The 15522-nt window shown below is 40.9% G+C and overlaps 1 protein-coding gene across 4 annotated transcripts in view; it reads left to right on the forward strand.

Moving 5' to 3' along the window:
- The window catches only part of NEK1 (NIMA related kinase 1), a 335744-nt gene that overhangs the window by 245637 nt on the left and 74585 nt on the right, over positions 1 to 15522 (forward strand). For all 4 annotated transcript variants that reach the window (XM_030191560.1, XM_030191562.1, XM_030191561.1 and 1 more), the window contains 2 exons: positions 8557 to 8706; positions 14071 to 14277. In XM_030191560.1, coding sequence (XP_030047420.1) covers positions 8557 to 8706; positions 14071 to 14277 — 357 coding nt within the window. The remainder of the gene's footprint in view (positions 1 to 8556; positions 8707 to 14070; positions 14278 to 15522) is intronic.

Genomic DNA, 15522 nt, shown 5'->3' on the forward strand with positions numbered 1-15522 from the left:
TTCCACCATCTGTTTTGTGTTTCATGTTTATATGTTTAGGAGTTTTGATCAGTAGCTGTTACATCCAAAACATGCCTTCATAATCTTCCTTTCAAAATGAGGCTGCTATTTGGAAAGAACTTGGGAAAGTCCAAGTTTCTGAGGCTTCCAGAAAATATTGTGAAGAACAGGTCAATTTTCAACTAGGAGATGACAATCTAGAGTTGCTCAGAAGTATTGCTGAGGGATGTTGGTGGTGTCCCAACAGAGTAGGTTTTTATCTAAAGGGTAGTCTTTTTGGGGTGTCCAGAAGGGAGGCCAAGAGGGGTTCACAAGAGGTGCTTGTAGTATGCAGTGAGGCTTTGGTGGTTCATTCTGTACTGCCTCAGGTAGACTGCTTTTACTGGAGATGGACCCAAATCACTTTGGACTATTGGGTCTTAGAAGTCATCTGTGGGGGATATACACTCGAGCTTACTTTTTCTCTTTCCAGCATTTTTATGAAATTCCCCCGGATGTCTCCTCAAAAGGTAGAGGCAGTCAAGTGAATTTGGAAAGATTGCTTCAGCTGGTGGCTGAGGTCTCAATAGACACTCTGTTTTGTGGTTCCCATAAAGGATGGCTTGTTTTCTCCGAAAGCGTAGGGTGTAAGCAAAGATGGAATATATAGATAAGAGAGTAACAGGAGTAAGAAAATAAGGTACTAATTTAAAGAAAGTTACAAATGAGAAATGAGAATCAGAAAGGTGTTTGAATATTATCTTAGGGAACTCCAGAAGAGAAATAGAAAAAGAACAAAAGTGTTCCGCAGAAAATAGAAACAGCAAAAAGCGGAGATGGCCAGGGGGATAATGATGATAATAATGTCACTTTACTTTATTTCTTATTAATCGCAAACATACCCAAAAAGAGTTCAGTGTGATTTACTAGAGCTACACACTAGTTTTAAATTTTATTGTTGATCCGACACGGCCATGTTTTTGACAAGTGCCTGTGTCAGGGGTCTAGCATTAAAATAACATTATATAAATAAATTGTTGAGCTTTATACATTTAAATTTAAAAAATATATATGAAAATATAATTCAAACATAGGCAATACCTTAAAAAGAATTTGTAAAAAAAGAAGCATACTGGGATCCAAGATGGCGGATTGATCCTGTCACAGTCTTCTGTGTGATTATCATTTCTTTGAAATGCCGAAGCAAAGAGGAAGGTCGGCTGTAGTGGGGACCCCGAGCCGGCCCTCAGCTTCAGTGTCGGGTCCTATAGAATCTTTTTTATGGAGACCAGAGGTGATTGAAGGAACGGGAGGTGGCACGCTTGCGATGATCAGGCAGAGTGGAGACCTGACGGTGCCTGTGCTTGATGTAACTCTAAGCCCCGTTCAAGGAGCTCCTCCCCTGCAGCCCTGATGTGCTAGTTCCCCAGTGGAATCTCTTGCTCGGCGACCAGGAGGTGAAGCTGGAGTGGAGAGACCAGGGGTCCGGGAAGAACTACTGGAGAACAAAGGAGTGTTAAACTCCTCTAATTTAGAACGTGCCCGGGAGGAAGCAGCGGGAGACCGTTTGAATGCAAGTGAAAAGAAAGCTGACAATAACATTTGTACTGATAAGGTACAGACTTTAAACTTTCCACAATTTTTAGAAGAAAAGCCAGCTGAAGTAACTCTGGAAAATCTCTGGGCTTTAATCGTTAACCTGGGCAAGGTTTTATGCCCTCAAACTCAGGTTCTTGAGACCAGGACACAAAAATTAGAAGAGGAAATGGAAATAGTAAATAACGAAGTAAAAAAAATAGCAGCGAAAGCTGAAACTCAGGAGAAAAATGTTGAAAATTTTCAAGAAATTCAAACAACAATGATAAAAGATAATATGAATATGCGGAGAAAGATTGAGTCCTTGGAAAAATCTTTGAGATCAAATAATTTAAGATTTTTTAATTTTCCCAGAGTGCCTTCGATTACACCCAGGGAAATGTTGAACAGATACTTAAAAGAAATGTTTGGATTTAAAGAAGATGCTATTCCCCCTTTTTCTCAGGTATACTATCTACCAAATAACCCAACAGAAGCACAATTGTCCGCTAATCAAGATGAACATCCTTTGGATGTTTCAGCTATTCTAGAGTCTTCTGACTGACTTGGCAGTTCCTTCTACTTTATTGGCAACTGTTGTGTTAGCTTTGAATAAAGTATGGATTATGAAAATGTTTTTCAAGAACAGAGATAAAGAGTTCATAGGTCTTAAAATATCAATATTTTCAGATGTATCTAAAGAGACTCAGAAAAGACATAGGCAGTTTTTACTGCTTAAGTTAGGAGTTCTTCAGATTGGGGCTACTTTTCACCTTCGTTATCCATGTAAATGTATAGTCCATTACCAATCAGTGAAATATGTTTTTTTTTAAGCCATCACAGCTTACAGAATTCCTTGCAACCAAACGTTCTTTGGGGTAAAGAGAATGTTAATGTCTATTGGCATGCATTTTGAGCTGTGTTAATACATGACACCTTGATCTTAGACAGGTTTCTATAATTTCCTTATAAATTTTCATTAATAGCTCCATTTTTGATAATCTTGGATCTAGATTTGAGGACTTGAGTGTACTTCTATATAATTTTTTCTCTTCATTTATTAATTATTATCAAATGTATACCTTTTCTGTACAAGCTTAGACTTGATAAGATTGTTTATCAAATTATATTTTGAAATTTAAAAAAAAAGCATACTTAATATAAAGAAAACATACTGAATATACTAAACAGTTCCATTAAGAAAAAAGTTCTGAAACAAGTGTAATACATAGTATAATGAGAAACCTCTATATATCAATTAAATAGAGGAAATGCATGTTATGTTACAGCTGACCTTGTTTTTCAGTGTGAGTAAATAAAATGTGTTCACAGATCTGAACACCTCATAGCTAAAGGATAAAAAGGACAATAAGTAAATAATTAACAAATAGGAATGAATTTATCAATACAAAATTATTGATTAAAAAAAAAATGTGTGCTTACAATTAGTCGATCCAACAAAATACTTACACCATACAAAATGGCACTGAGACAGAAAATCTTCACTAGAAAGTACCAAAGCAAAATAAAGATTTCTAATGCCATTAGACTGTAGACTGTATGATTAAGGTATATGTATGAATGTAAACGGGTTTAACTAAAACCAAATCTTTCAACTTGTTGAACCTAGAACTTCCAGTAGTATTGTAAAAACATGTTCAAATAAAGTTTCCTTGCCCCTTATACTGCCATAATTACTTTAAAGGAAAGATTGCAGGGTCTTATCACATCTATAAAAACAAAACTGACAAGAATGGTATTAAAAAAGAAGGAACAAACTTCATTTCTTAAACTAGGGAACAAGGATGAGAGAGAGGAAAAAACAGACCCAAGTTCTTAAACATTTAAGAACATTTAAAGAACATTTAGAAAATATCCTCTCTTAAACTGAGAATGGCAAGGATGGTATGTGAAATAGAGAAATAGTGACCTCATTTTTAACTTTAAAAACATCCCCTATTCCCCTCTTGAGCATAAGAATGGCAAGGATTGTATGAGGAAGAAAATACACCTAAAAAACTAGAGACCACTCAGGACGATCTACTTTCGGCGGACCTGCTTGCTACTTATTTCAAGGACAAAATACAAGTTCTCAGGTCAACGCTAACTAGTTCCCCAGCAGATGTGGATGACTTCTTAGATTCACTGGATCCGTGCACTGCTTACTGCCCAGCCGATCGCATATGGACTGCCTTTGAAAGCGTTCCTGTAGACCACGTTTCTAAAACACTCCTGAAGTTTTCAAACAAGTTTTGTGGTTTGGATGCTTGCCCCAGTCACCTTTTAAAAGCAGCCCCGAAGCGCTTCATCGTTGACCTAACTACCTATCTTAATTACATGTTGAACCATGGCATCTTCTCCCCAGAGCATGGCAGAATCCTTCTCACGCCCATTCCAAAGAATCCAAAGATAAGAGTCGACGTCACTTCAAACTATCGACCGGTGGTGTCCATACCGCTGATTGTCAAAGTAATGGACAGCTTGGTGAATACTCAGTTAAATGAATTCCTTGAAACCTTTGACATTCTGCACTACTCTCAGTCATGTTTCCGTACTCAGTTCAGCACGGAAACGGTTCTGGTCACAGCTCTGTCTGATTTTAAAAGGGGCATTTCTGTTGGTAAGAAAATATTACTGATGCAGTGTGACGTGTCCAGCGCATTTGATATGGTGGACCACAACATCCTACTACATCTACTGGACACCCTAGACAACGGAGGGTGCGTGTTACACTGGTTTAAGGGTTTTCTGTCCACCAGAACTTACCAGGTCAAAGGCACTCCAGATCATTCAGCACCTTGGAAGGCTTCTTGTGGGGTTCCCCAAGGTTCGCCCCTTTCTCCAACGCTATTCAATATCATGCTGTTTCCCCTTGCAACCACACTAGCAAACCTAGGCCTGAAACCATTTATCTACTCAGATGACATAACCATCTCCATCCCCTTCCATTCCTCATTAGATGAAATCACAGATCTGATCGAAGCAAGTTTTTCCATCTTGGAACGTTGGGCTGAGGTATTTCGGTTTAAGTTAAACAAAGACAAAACTCAGTGTCTTGTGCGTCCGTCCATGCCAGATTTTCCTCAAGCTCCCTTGTCATTAAAGACCAGACCCTCCCTGTTTCACAGAGCCTTAGACTTCTGGGTGTTGAGCTGGACCCTCACCTGCACCTGGATCTGCAAGTGCGAGCAGTCACCAAGCGGATGTTCTGTGCAATGTGGAGGCTGCGGCATGTTAGGTTTTGTCTCACCAGAGAGCTCTTCCGCACACTCGTCCACTGGCTGGCTCTGTCTCACCTGGACTACTGCAGTGGGATTTATGCAGGTTGTCAAGAGCACCTACTGAGGAAATTCCAGACTGCCCAGAATACTGCTGCGAGACTCATCTTGGACGAATTGCGCATGGTTCCTGCGCAGCCCCTACGTTTCAAACTACACTGGCTACCTGTGAGAGAACGAATCGCATTCAAGCTCTGCACATTGACACATAAAATAATCTACGGATTAGCTCCGGAATACATGAAACTCTAATAGATCTCCCACCTAGAAATGCCATCACTACAGCCCGTACCTTTTTACAACTACATTACCCATCTTGCAGGGGTGTTAAATACAAGCTTCTTTTTGCCTCTACTTTCCACTACTCCAGCCAGAAGACTTGGAATGCTCTTCCCCTGTTCCTGAAAACGCAAGCTGACCACCATCTTTTCAAGAAGCTACTGAAAACGTATCTTTTTCAAAAAGTGTATCCCATTAGTAACTCTGCTGTTTAGCCTTCCTAATTGCTGCTAACGTATTATCCTTTTCTACTGTAAACTTCATGTGTTGTGTCTTTTAACTTTTGTAATTCATGGAAGCCACATTGTGCCTGCATTTGTGGGAAAATGTGGGGTAGAAATGAACCATAAATAAATAATAAGTAATTTCTAAAACTTAGAAAACATCTCTTCTTAAGGGCCCTGTTTACTAAGGTGTGTTAATGTTTTTAGCGCGCCTACACTTAGAGCGTGCGCTAACCATGTAGGCGCCTATAGGGATATTGTAGGCACATACATGGTTAACGCCTGTACATGGTTAATGTGTGTTAAAAAAGTTAATGCGCCTATAACACTGCTTAGTAAACAGGGTCCTAAGCTTGTAAAAAATAATAATATTAATATGTGTAAGGGACTCCCCAAACCCACTCCTTCCTGGTCTATTAAAATAAAAGCTGGAGGCTCAGACAGGTGTAAATGGAGCTAGTGCTGGCTTTATGAAAGGGATAAACAAGGGGGTACTGTGAGTAATGACCAAAGCTCTAAAAGTAAACATTAAAAAACATAAAAGAAGGTGGCTAGCTGTGCTCACACATCCTACGTTTGTGTCATGTACACTAAAGAGGGAAATATGTTGAAAAAATGGCTAAAATATGTACATATTCTAAGGACCGACATGAGTGAGGTGCAAGTGTGTAAGGCAAATAGCTTAAAATCTGTTTTACTGTTCTGGGATCTTGACAGGTACTTGTGACCTGGACTGGCCACTGTTGGAAACAGGATACTGAGCTTGATGGAGCTTCGGTCTGTCCCAGTATGGCATGTTCTAATAGTACTGCTGGAGGGGTGTTATAGGGTCCAGTGCTTGCAAATCTGGTAGTACAAATAGGACTAACCTCTCTTTTAAAATCTCACGAATAAGCAATAGTTAATTTCTTATTTTTAAAGCAATCATGTCCACCTAGTGTATACCAATTTTAGGCATGAAGTCGGCAGGCTATGATAATTTGATCAGTAGGGGACCTCCTTGAAAAGCTTGTTGCGAAACACATGCCGTGTCGGAGCACTGTGTCCCTTTTGCCGACATGTTTTGAAACTTTCATCTTAAGATGAGTATACTGTTAAGCATAAAAGTTAAAATAGTTGAAGACTGGAGTTAGTTATAAATGCAAATTATGTTAAGGGCAGTGGAGTTGGTTTAGCCAATGACGATTCGAGCGCATAAGACTCTGCTATAAACATGAAAGCAGTGCGGCTATGCCCTGGAGCTTGTGCTTAAACTTCAATAAAAGAATTGTTGGATTTTGAATGTATGATTTTTGAAGCACCAGCAGAACTTTTGGCCATATACTAAGTTGTCTGACATAATCTTCTAAGCAGGAACACTCTGGACCCAGGAGAGTGGCAGAGGCCTTTGAGCACATAATCTGGTTTTGGAGAACTCCACTCATAGGCTTGCTGGTGACAAGCAAAAATGCCAAGTTGCCCAGGCTTTTCAGTTGCAGGAAGGAATGGCATTAAAAAAAAACTCCAACACTGGTTCACGCCTTGATTTCCAGGAGGGGCAGAGGTGAAAATATTAGTAGGAAGGAGTAATAAGTCAGTTAATATGTACTGATTGCATCTTACATGCCAAATGTATCATGAAATAGGAAGGTCTTTTAGCCCTTGTTTGAAATTTTGGTGGGAGTGTTCTAGTCTCAGAGGTATAAGCAAGGAGTTCCAAAGTGTGGAAACTCTTATGCTAAAACTTTTTTGTGCTAATGGTTTCAAGACCAATAATACAGAAGGAAGGAATAATTGTTTTCTCCGTGGGCAGGATAATGCAGACACACGTGGTAGCCTTCTACACAGGCTAACTGCCTGCCTGGAATGCTCTCCCTAGCTTGATTAGAAGAATTTCATCAGCCAACAGCGTACAACATCCTCCTTCCCGCTCAACTGACGTTCTTGGTTTTCTCTGTTTTTTATTTTCTAAATTCCGCAACAGAAGTAGCTCTATCACACAGAAAGGAAAACCTGTCTCTGTTTTAAAAAAAAAAAAAAAAATCACAACGAAAATTGAGTGCACAGGTGCAGATCCTAAGGGCCAAAATTTGGTACCACTGGGGTCTATTTCAATTAGTGCTCCCTCAATATTGCTTACTAAGGACTCCGTTGGAGTTCCACTACTTCCTGGCTCCATTGAGCTGGCCCGTCAGGGGACCACCACATAGCATGCAGCTGTTAGCGCTAATTTCAGTAAGGGGAAATCCCCGAAGGTTGACTGCCCAAAAAAATCACAAAACAACGGCTTCACTTCCGTGGGTACCATATCTCTGGTGCCTCAGTTATCTCTGAAACTCACGCCAAAATGGTATAGAGATTCCATTCCTTCGCCATCCACAGTACAACCTTTTGGTCTCGACTCAACCATCAGCTAAAAAGCTAAAGAAAGTGAGTGAAACCAGGCACACCGCAGGGAACCTCACTCCTGCTCCAAAGCTCTGTCCCTCCTCCTCTCCATGCCTCTCCAAATGCAACTTCCGTATTGCTCCAGCTCTTTCAGAAAGTGCTCCAGTAACCCTCTCCTTTATAAAAATCGGTGTAACATTGGCCACCCTCTAATCCATTTACCCGTGTTAAAAACGCTAACACGCCCATAGCGCCACTTAATAAACCTAGCTCTTAAAATGAATTTGTGAAATGAACCCCAAAAATGTCTGAAAATCAGGGAGAGACTGTGAAAGTGAACCAAAATGCTTTCTGTCCACATCTTTATTATATTGTTCTGCATGAAAAGGTCTTGGCATGATTTACCACATAAAATAACACAATAATATCAGATTTCTGAGAAGAGCTTGGGTCTGAAACAGTTGTGATTGAGGCGAGTGATTGGTATATGGTATATTATTTTTTACTTAAAGATTCTTATCCCACCTATCTCCAAGCCTATGTGGTGAACAATCAAAAATTTTCTTAGTTACTATTGTATATTGTGAGTTGGACATCATATTATTTTATTTTGATTGTAATCTGCCTTCAGCTTCTGTATAGGGGATAAATGGAATAGAAGTGTCATAAATATCATTTCTGGACATGTCTGAGCTGCCACTGGCATACTCTGCTGCTCACTGAATGTGAAGTTTGATCAGCACAGTATGAATGCGTTTTGATGCCTACTGATCTTTGAAAGAGTGGTTTTCTATTTCATCCCAGCCATGGTACATGTGTCATCAGGCCTCTTTCTGTTTGACTCTCTTCTATAGACCTGACAGTTGGGGGCGTTATTAAATTGGATATAGGGGAGCAACCCAGGCGTATTTGGGGCAAGGGCCCTGCTGACTCTGTGCTGAGGGTTCTTGGTGAAGCAGAGCTCCAATCTCAGACTGAAATGCTGCAAGGAACCGTTCTCTCTGGTAAGTTGAAACCAAAACCATGTGTGCCTCAATCACCTTTAGAATGAGATGAGACATCTTATACAAAGGGAGAACAATTTTTTTTATTTATTTGTTTGTTTGTTTGTTTGTTTCATTTGTATCCTACATTTTCCAACCTATTTGCAGGCTCAATATGGCTTACATAGTATTAGAGAGGCGTTCGCCGAGTCCGGTATGAACAAATACAAAGTGATGTTATGATAGGATAAGGTGTTATTTATTTATTACATTTGTACCCCGCGCTTTCCCGCTCATCGCAGGCTCAATGCGGCTTATATAGTAACGAGAATACAATCAATAGTAACAGAATCAACAAAGGGGGTATGTGATAGCACAAATGAACAAGGAGTAAATGGTATAGAAGAGGTATGAGAAAAAGGATAGGGATAAGTAAGGCGGTGGAGCGATTAAAGAGAAGATGGGAAGAGCATGGATGGTAGGAAGGTTGGTAGGAGTTGTTACGGAGTCTAGGCCCTCCTTCTAGATGAAACAATGTTTTACACATAGAAATGTTCTATTTTAAAATTGCCCATGCTGTATCTAGGTAAAATTACATGCACAGTTCCACGTTTAGCAGAGGCTTTCCTAGCAGCAGGATTTTAATGAAGTTTGATTGAGCTGAACCACCCCAACCTATTTACTGATATTTCTTTACTGTATTTGTCACTGTAACAGTACCCCAACACTGTATTTGTTCACCTCACTGTAACCACCTCTCCGGAACTATGTAAGCCACTTTGAGCCTACTAATAAGTGGGGAAAGGTGGGATACAAATGTAACTAACAAATAAATAAAATTGCAACAACACACGCATTTTTAAAAAATGTCAAATGTTTAGTCGTAAAGTATACCCACAGTTTTCAAAGTGAAAGTATCCACAGATTTTCATTTTAAAATCTGGTATATAGTGTACAGGCAAAAAGTATCTTCCCGCTATGCGGGCAGTATGAAAATTGCCCACAAATTGAAGGGGTATTATAATATTAATGAGTGTTTTGGGGGCAATATCACTATGTTATGAGAATACCCAAAATTGTGCTGTTTCTGCATATATTGTGGATGGTACCTCTTTTTTAAAGGAGCAGCCAAACATGTCAAATTTTAAACAGAGCAGAGCAAAGGTCCTGATATAATATTTCATCAGGAAAATTATACCCAAAGCCTACAGGGATTGTTAGCCTAAGTAATAAGATCTCATGCCCTTTGAGCTGTGGTGCTTCTGTATGAAAGGACAGACTACCTGTTCCTAACACTGCTCTTGTTATCAGGCTATAGCTGAGGGTTATGGACTTCATTATTCACAAAAATTGACTGTGTACACAAGATATTAGGGCAGTGGTTTATAAGAGGATGGACAGAAACTGGGTTTACCCTCGTTAGGATCATGAGCTTATGACATCAAATTCCAGTAATAGTGCCTATCATCTTTTGTGAGCCTTCTATTACTAATTCATATAAGACCTTTTCAGATCCTTTCAACCATTTCTTATACCTTTTTAATTAATAAAATTGTCATAGTAGTTTGTACCTTTATCATTTTCATTGCCCTTCTTTGTACCTTTTCTAATTCCGGTATATCTTTTTTGAGATGCGGTGACCAGAATTGCACACAGTATTTGAGGTGCAGTCGCATCATGGAGCGATTCTTAGTTTTGTTTTCCATTCCTTTCCTAATAATTCCTAACATTCTGTTTGCTTTCTTAGTCACCGCTATACACTGAACAGAGGGTTTTAACGTATCATCAACGATGACACCTAACAGGCTTATTTTTGAAAGAGAAGGACGCCCATCTTTCGACACAAATCCAGAGATGGGCGTCCTCCCAGAGTCGCCCAAATCGGCATAATCAAAATACGATTTTGGGCGTCCTCAACTGCTTTCCGTTGCGGGGACGACCAAAGTTCACGGGGGCATGTCGGAAGCATAGTGAAGTTGGGACTGGGGCGTGCTTAACACATGGGCGTCCTCGGCCGATAATGGAAAAAAGAAGGGCGTCCCTGACGAACACTTGGCCGACTTTACTTGGTTCTTTTATTTTTTTTTAAATACCAAGCCACAAAAATGTGCTCTAAATGACCAGATGACCACCGGAGGGAATCGGGGATCATCTCCCCTTACTCCCCCAGTGGTCACTAACCCCCTCCCACCCTAAAAATTTTTTTAAAACATTTTTCCAGCCTCTATGTCAGCCTCAAATATCATACCCAACTCCATGACAGCAGTATGCAGGGTCCTCGAGCAGTTTTAGTGGGTACTGCAGTGCACTTCAGGCAGGCGGACCCAGGCCCATCCCCCCCCCCACCTGTTGTACTTGTGTTGGTAAATGTGAGCTCTCCAAAACCCACCACAAACCCACTGTACCCACATCTAGGTGCCCCCCTTCATCCCTAAGGGCTATGGTAGTGGTGTACAGTTGTAGGGTTTGGTGGGCTGAGCACACAAGGTAAGGGAGCTATGCACCTGGGAGCTTTTTCTGAAGTCCACTGCAGTGCCCCCTAGGGTGCCCGGTTGGTGTCCTGGCATGTCAGGGGGACCAGTGCACTACAAATCCTGGCTCCTCCCACGACCAAAGGGCTTGCATTTGGTCGTTTCTGAGATGGGCGTCCTCGGTTTCCATTTTCGCCGAAAATCGGGGGCAACTACCTCTAGGGATGATTAAGGTCGACCTAAATGTTGAGATTTGGGCATCCCCGACAGTATTATCGAAACAAAAGTTGGCCACCCATCTTGTTTCGATAATACGGGTTTCCCCACCCCTTTGCGACTCAGGAAAACTTGGGCGCCCCGTTCGATTATTTCCCTCTAAGTCTTTTTCCTGGGTGGTGGAGAATGAGTGGAGCAGGGGTGAGAAAGGCACTTGTACACATATTATAAAATACACTTATAATGCATGGATTCTTATTGACACATGCACAACCTGTCTCAGGGTTGGTGTAACTTTATGTAGCAGATTTTAGGGAGGCAGTTTTGTAAAGGCACATAGGTGCATATGTTGCCTTTATAAAACAGGTGCAACACATATGCCTATGTGCCTTCATAGTCAGTTTATTAATCCACAGATGGGAGTTCCTTCTGAGATAAACTTAACTGATTTTCTGGAATCATCATTGGAGATTGTTAACCAGTAGTCTACCTTCGTAGTGACTTCTGCCTTAGTAGCGACTTCTGCCTTGAAACCAGACTGTAATGCAGTATTGCATTTGTATTTTCATACTAAGGGGGAATTGTTTATGGGCTCAAAAGTGTGAGTATTTCCTGATTTGTCAAAGGTTACCTAGAAACGACATCAAGAGTTCTTGGCCCTCTGGCCTAGAGGTCTTAGACTGGGAGTTAATTTTACGCTTCAATTTCCTTGTACATGTATTTATGAGGCCAAGTCATATTTTTTGACTCTAAGCAAAAGGTAATGTGAAGATGCTTCTGCTTCACTGTTAATACTGGCTAGAATTTCTGCCCATGTGTGGTGTGGCTTTTTTTCTTTAATATGTTTTCCCTGTATTGATTTTTTTTTTCTTTCTTGGCTCTAAATATTGTGGACGAATAATTATGTAATTTGTTTCCCCTTTAATTTTTACTTTATTAAATTTTCTTTTTTCCATTGTCATCATAATTGTTATGAATCAATTCAAATATAAAGTTAACAAAATTTTAATCACTCTATTAATTATAATATTTAATTACAAGATTAATTGATTCCAGTTTCCTTAAAAAAAACAAAACAAAACTTGTAATTCCTTCAGGAGCAGAGAGTACAAACTAATCATCTGTTATCCCTTCACTCTGCCCTTCTACACCACACTGCACCATCCTCTCACTTTCTCACTGGGTTAGCATCTCTCTGTCTCCCCTCCCTCCGCAGGTCCAGAATCTCTTCCTCACCCCTGTCCCCTTCCCCCATAGCCAGTGGTGTGCTGGTAAATGTTTAACAACAGGCTCTCTCCCCGGTCCCCCTCTGCGCCCCCCCCCCCCAAATTGCAGAGCTGGCTATGGCCGGGGAGAGAGCCTGGGGGGGGGGGGGTGGCAATGCATTACTCCAGGGAAAAAAATTAAATGATCCCAGGTTCCAATCTAATTCATGTTTAATGTGGGATAAAATGCCATAAATAAGTAAATAAATATAAACTTTTAATGTTGAGCACCTGATTCTCAAAGTGAACATATTCCAAACACTATAATGAAAATAAAATGATTTTTTTCTACCTTTGTTGTCTGGTGACTGTTTTTCTGATCATGCTGGCCCAGTATCCGATTCTGCTGCTATCTGTCCTCTTAACTCCATTTCCAGGGCTTCCTTTCCATTTATTTCTTTCCTTTCCTCCTTTCTTCTTCATTTCTGGTCCTCAGCTTCTGCCTATTTTCTTCATCCATGTGCAGTTTTTCTCCTCCCTTCCTTTTCCCTCATCTCATCTCCTTCCTCACTCTTCCCTCCCCTCCATCCATGTCCAGCATTTCTTCTCTCTCTCCCCTCCTCTCCCCTGCCCTCCATCCACCCATGTCCAGCGACCCTTCTCTCCCCTGCCCTCCATGATCCACCCATGTCCAGCAGTGACCCTCCTCTCCCCTGCCCTGTATGCACCAGTGACCCTTCTCTCCCCTCCATCCACCCATGCCCAGCGACTCCCTTCTCTCCCCTGCCACCCCCTCCCGAGTTGTTCAGCAAATTCTTCTTCCTCCCTCCCTCCCTCCCTCCGGATCTGCTCCCTCACCGACCCTGCCTTGGCCATCGAATTCTTCGGGGCAGGCAGTGTTGCCTGCCCGCTGCCATCGCTGACTCTCCCCCGCCACCCAATGGCGCTTCAAAATGGCCGCCGAGACTTACAGGGCAGCCTCCAAGACTTCAGCAGAAGTCTTGCGAGGCCACCTCTGGAAGTCTCGGCGGCTATTTTTAAAGCGCAAACCGGCAGCGGGGGAGAGTCAGCGATGGCAACAGCTCTAAGACCAAGACCCCAAATAGAGCGCCATGGGCTGTTTGCATTCCCAGCCCTTTTTTTTTTTTTGTGCATCGTGAAAAGTATCAGCTTTATTGAATGGAGTACTGTATAGTGTTCAGGATTTCGATGCATTTCTTAACCAACATAGCAGTTAAGGTGGTGGCTTTTAAAATAGTTTAACATGAATTCCTGCATGCTGAATTACAGGAAGCATTTTGGAAAAGTAATCGAAAATCATCCCCTGACGATGATCCAACACCTTGGTCTGCTTTGTGAGATTGCCTCAAAATTAGATATACCTCTAAGAAAAATTTCATTCCTCTCACGTGTCCCCTCCCCTCACTGTATTATCCACAGCAAATGTGTGGGTACGTGCTTCACCTCCTTTAAAATTAATTCTTTGTGCTTAGATGTTGTAGAGGTTCATGAGAGAGCATGTGATAAACCTGTGCCTTCTGGAGATGACAATATACAGGAAGAATCTTCTGATGTCAAAAAGCCTTTAGTGGCTGCTGATGACGCAGATGTTGAAAGAAAAGATCCTGATGTAACACACGTAGTGCAGCAAGCCATCCAAGCTATTCATAAGCCCATCGCATCAGAAATCATTTCAGAAGGTATGTGTCAGTATTGAAGTGTAGCTACCCAGATGCACCTTTATGATGCACGGTGCTACTGCCCAGAGTTGTGGTTTAGAGCCTTTCACAAATCAGCTTATTCCTTTCTTTTGCAATTTATTTTCTAAGTAAGATTTTTGTCTGACTGGTAGAGTAGTTTCTCATTCTGGTCCTGGAGTACCCTTAATCTGTTTGGTTTTCAAGATATCCACAATGTATATACGGGAGATAAATTTGTATGCAATGGATACAGTGCATACAGATCTGTCTAATGCATATTCATTGTGGATACCCTGAAAACAGATTCTTTAGGAGTCACTCCAGGACTGGCTTGAGAAACGCTGTGCTAGGCAGCACTGATTATCAAATCTGATCACCAGAATCCTAAATGGTTTGTTTATTTAACATCTTTAATAATAAAACATAGTCATACATATAAAAGCACAGTACATAACAAATCATCCATATATAATCAAATATGATAAATTTATAATGCATCCCACTTAAACTATAACTCATTCATTCTTACAGTATTCTCCCTTCTACAATGAATTTGCATGATCCATTGAGTGCAGTTAATTTGCTCGGTATCCTGCAAACCAGAAACATGGAATTAGAGTTCAAACATTAAGATGTTTTTGTTTGTTAACAGATGAAAACTGAAATGATCCTATTACATTAATACATTTCATCCTTCATTAGGGAAATTTTGATCTGCTGCTGCATTCATTTATTACAGGAACACTATTTACATTGTATCAGATATAGAAATTTGTGGTTGGCTCAGTGGCAGTGCTGGGTGCTGCTGTGCAGAGGATTTCAGATTCCCATTCTAGGTTGATGAATTCATAGCCCCTGAGGGAAAGAAGTGATGGCCATCACCCAGTAGTGAAACCTAGTGGCCAAACTTAAGGCTTCTGATTGCAGGGTTCATGAAGGAGCCCTGCTGTCTGTCTCCTGACCAAGGACTTTCAGTACTGTGATTAGACTAAAGTAAGCTGGGAGGTGATACAAATTAGAGAATTAAAAGTGATGTACTCCATGGAAGCTCATATAGCCATAGCCCAACAGAGGACTGTTCCAATTGAGCTGTTTTCCAGGAAATTAAATAGCAATGTGCTGGATAAATTTTAAAAAGACTAGAAAAAACACTCCAAGAAATTGTTTAATTTTCAATCTTGAAGCATCCTATATAATAAAAAGCACCTCCAACGTTCTGAAGCTGACTCCGAGAAAGTGAAGCCT

This window comes from Microcaecilia unicolor, chromosome 2 (assembly GCF_901765095.1).
Source record: "Microcaecilia unicolor chromosome 2, aMicUni1.1, whole genome shotgun sequence".
Lineage (NCBI taxonomy): Eukaryota > Metazoa > Chordata > Amphibia > Gymnophiona > Siphonopidae > Microcaecilia > Microcaecilia unicolor.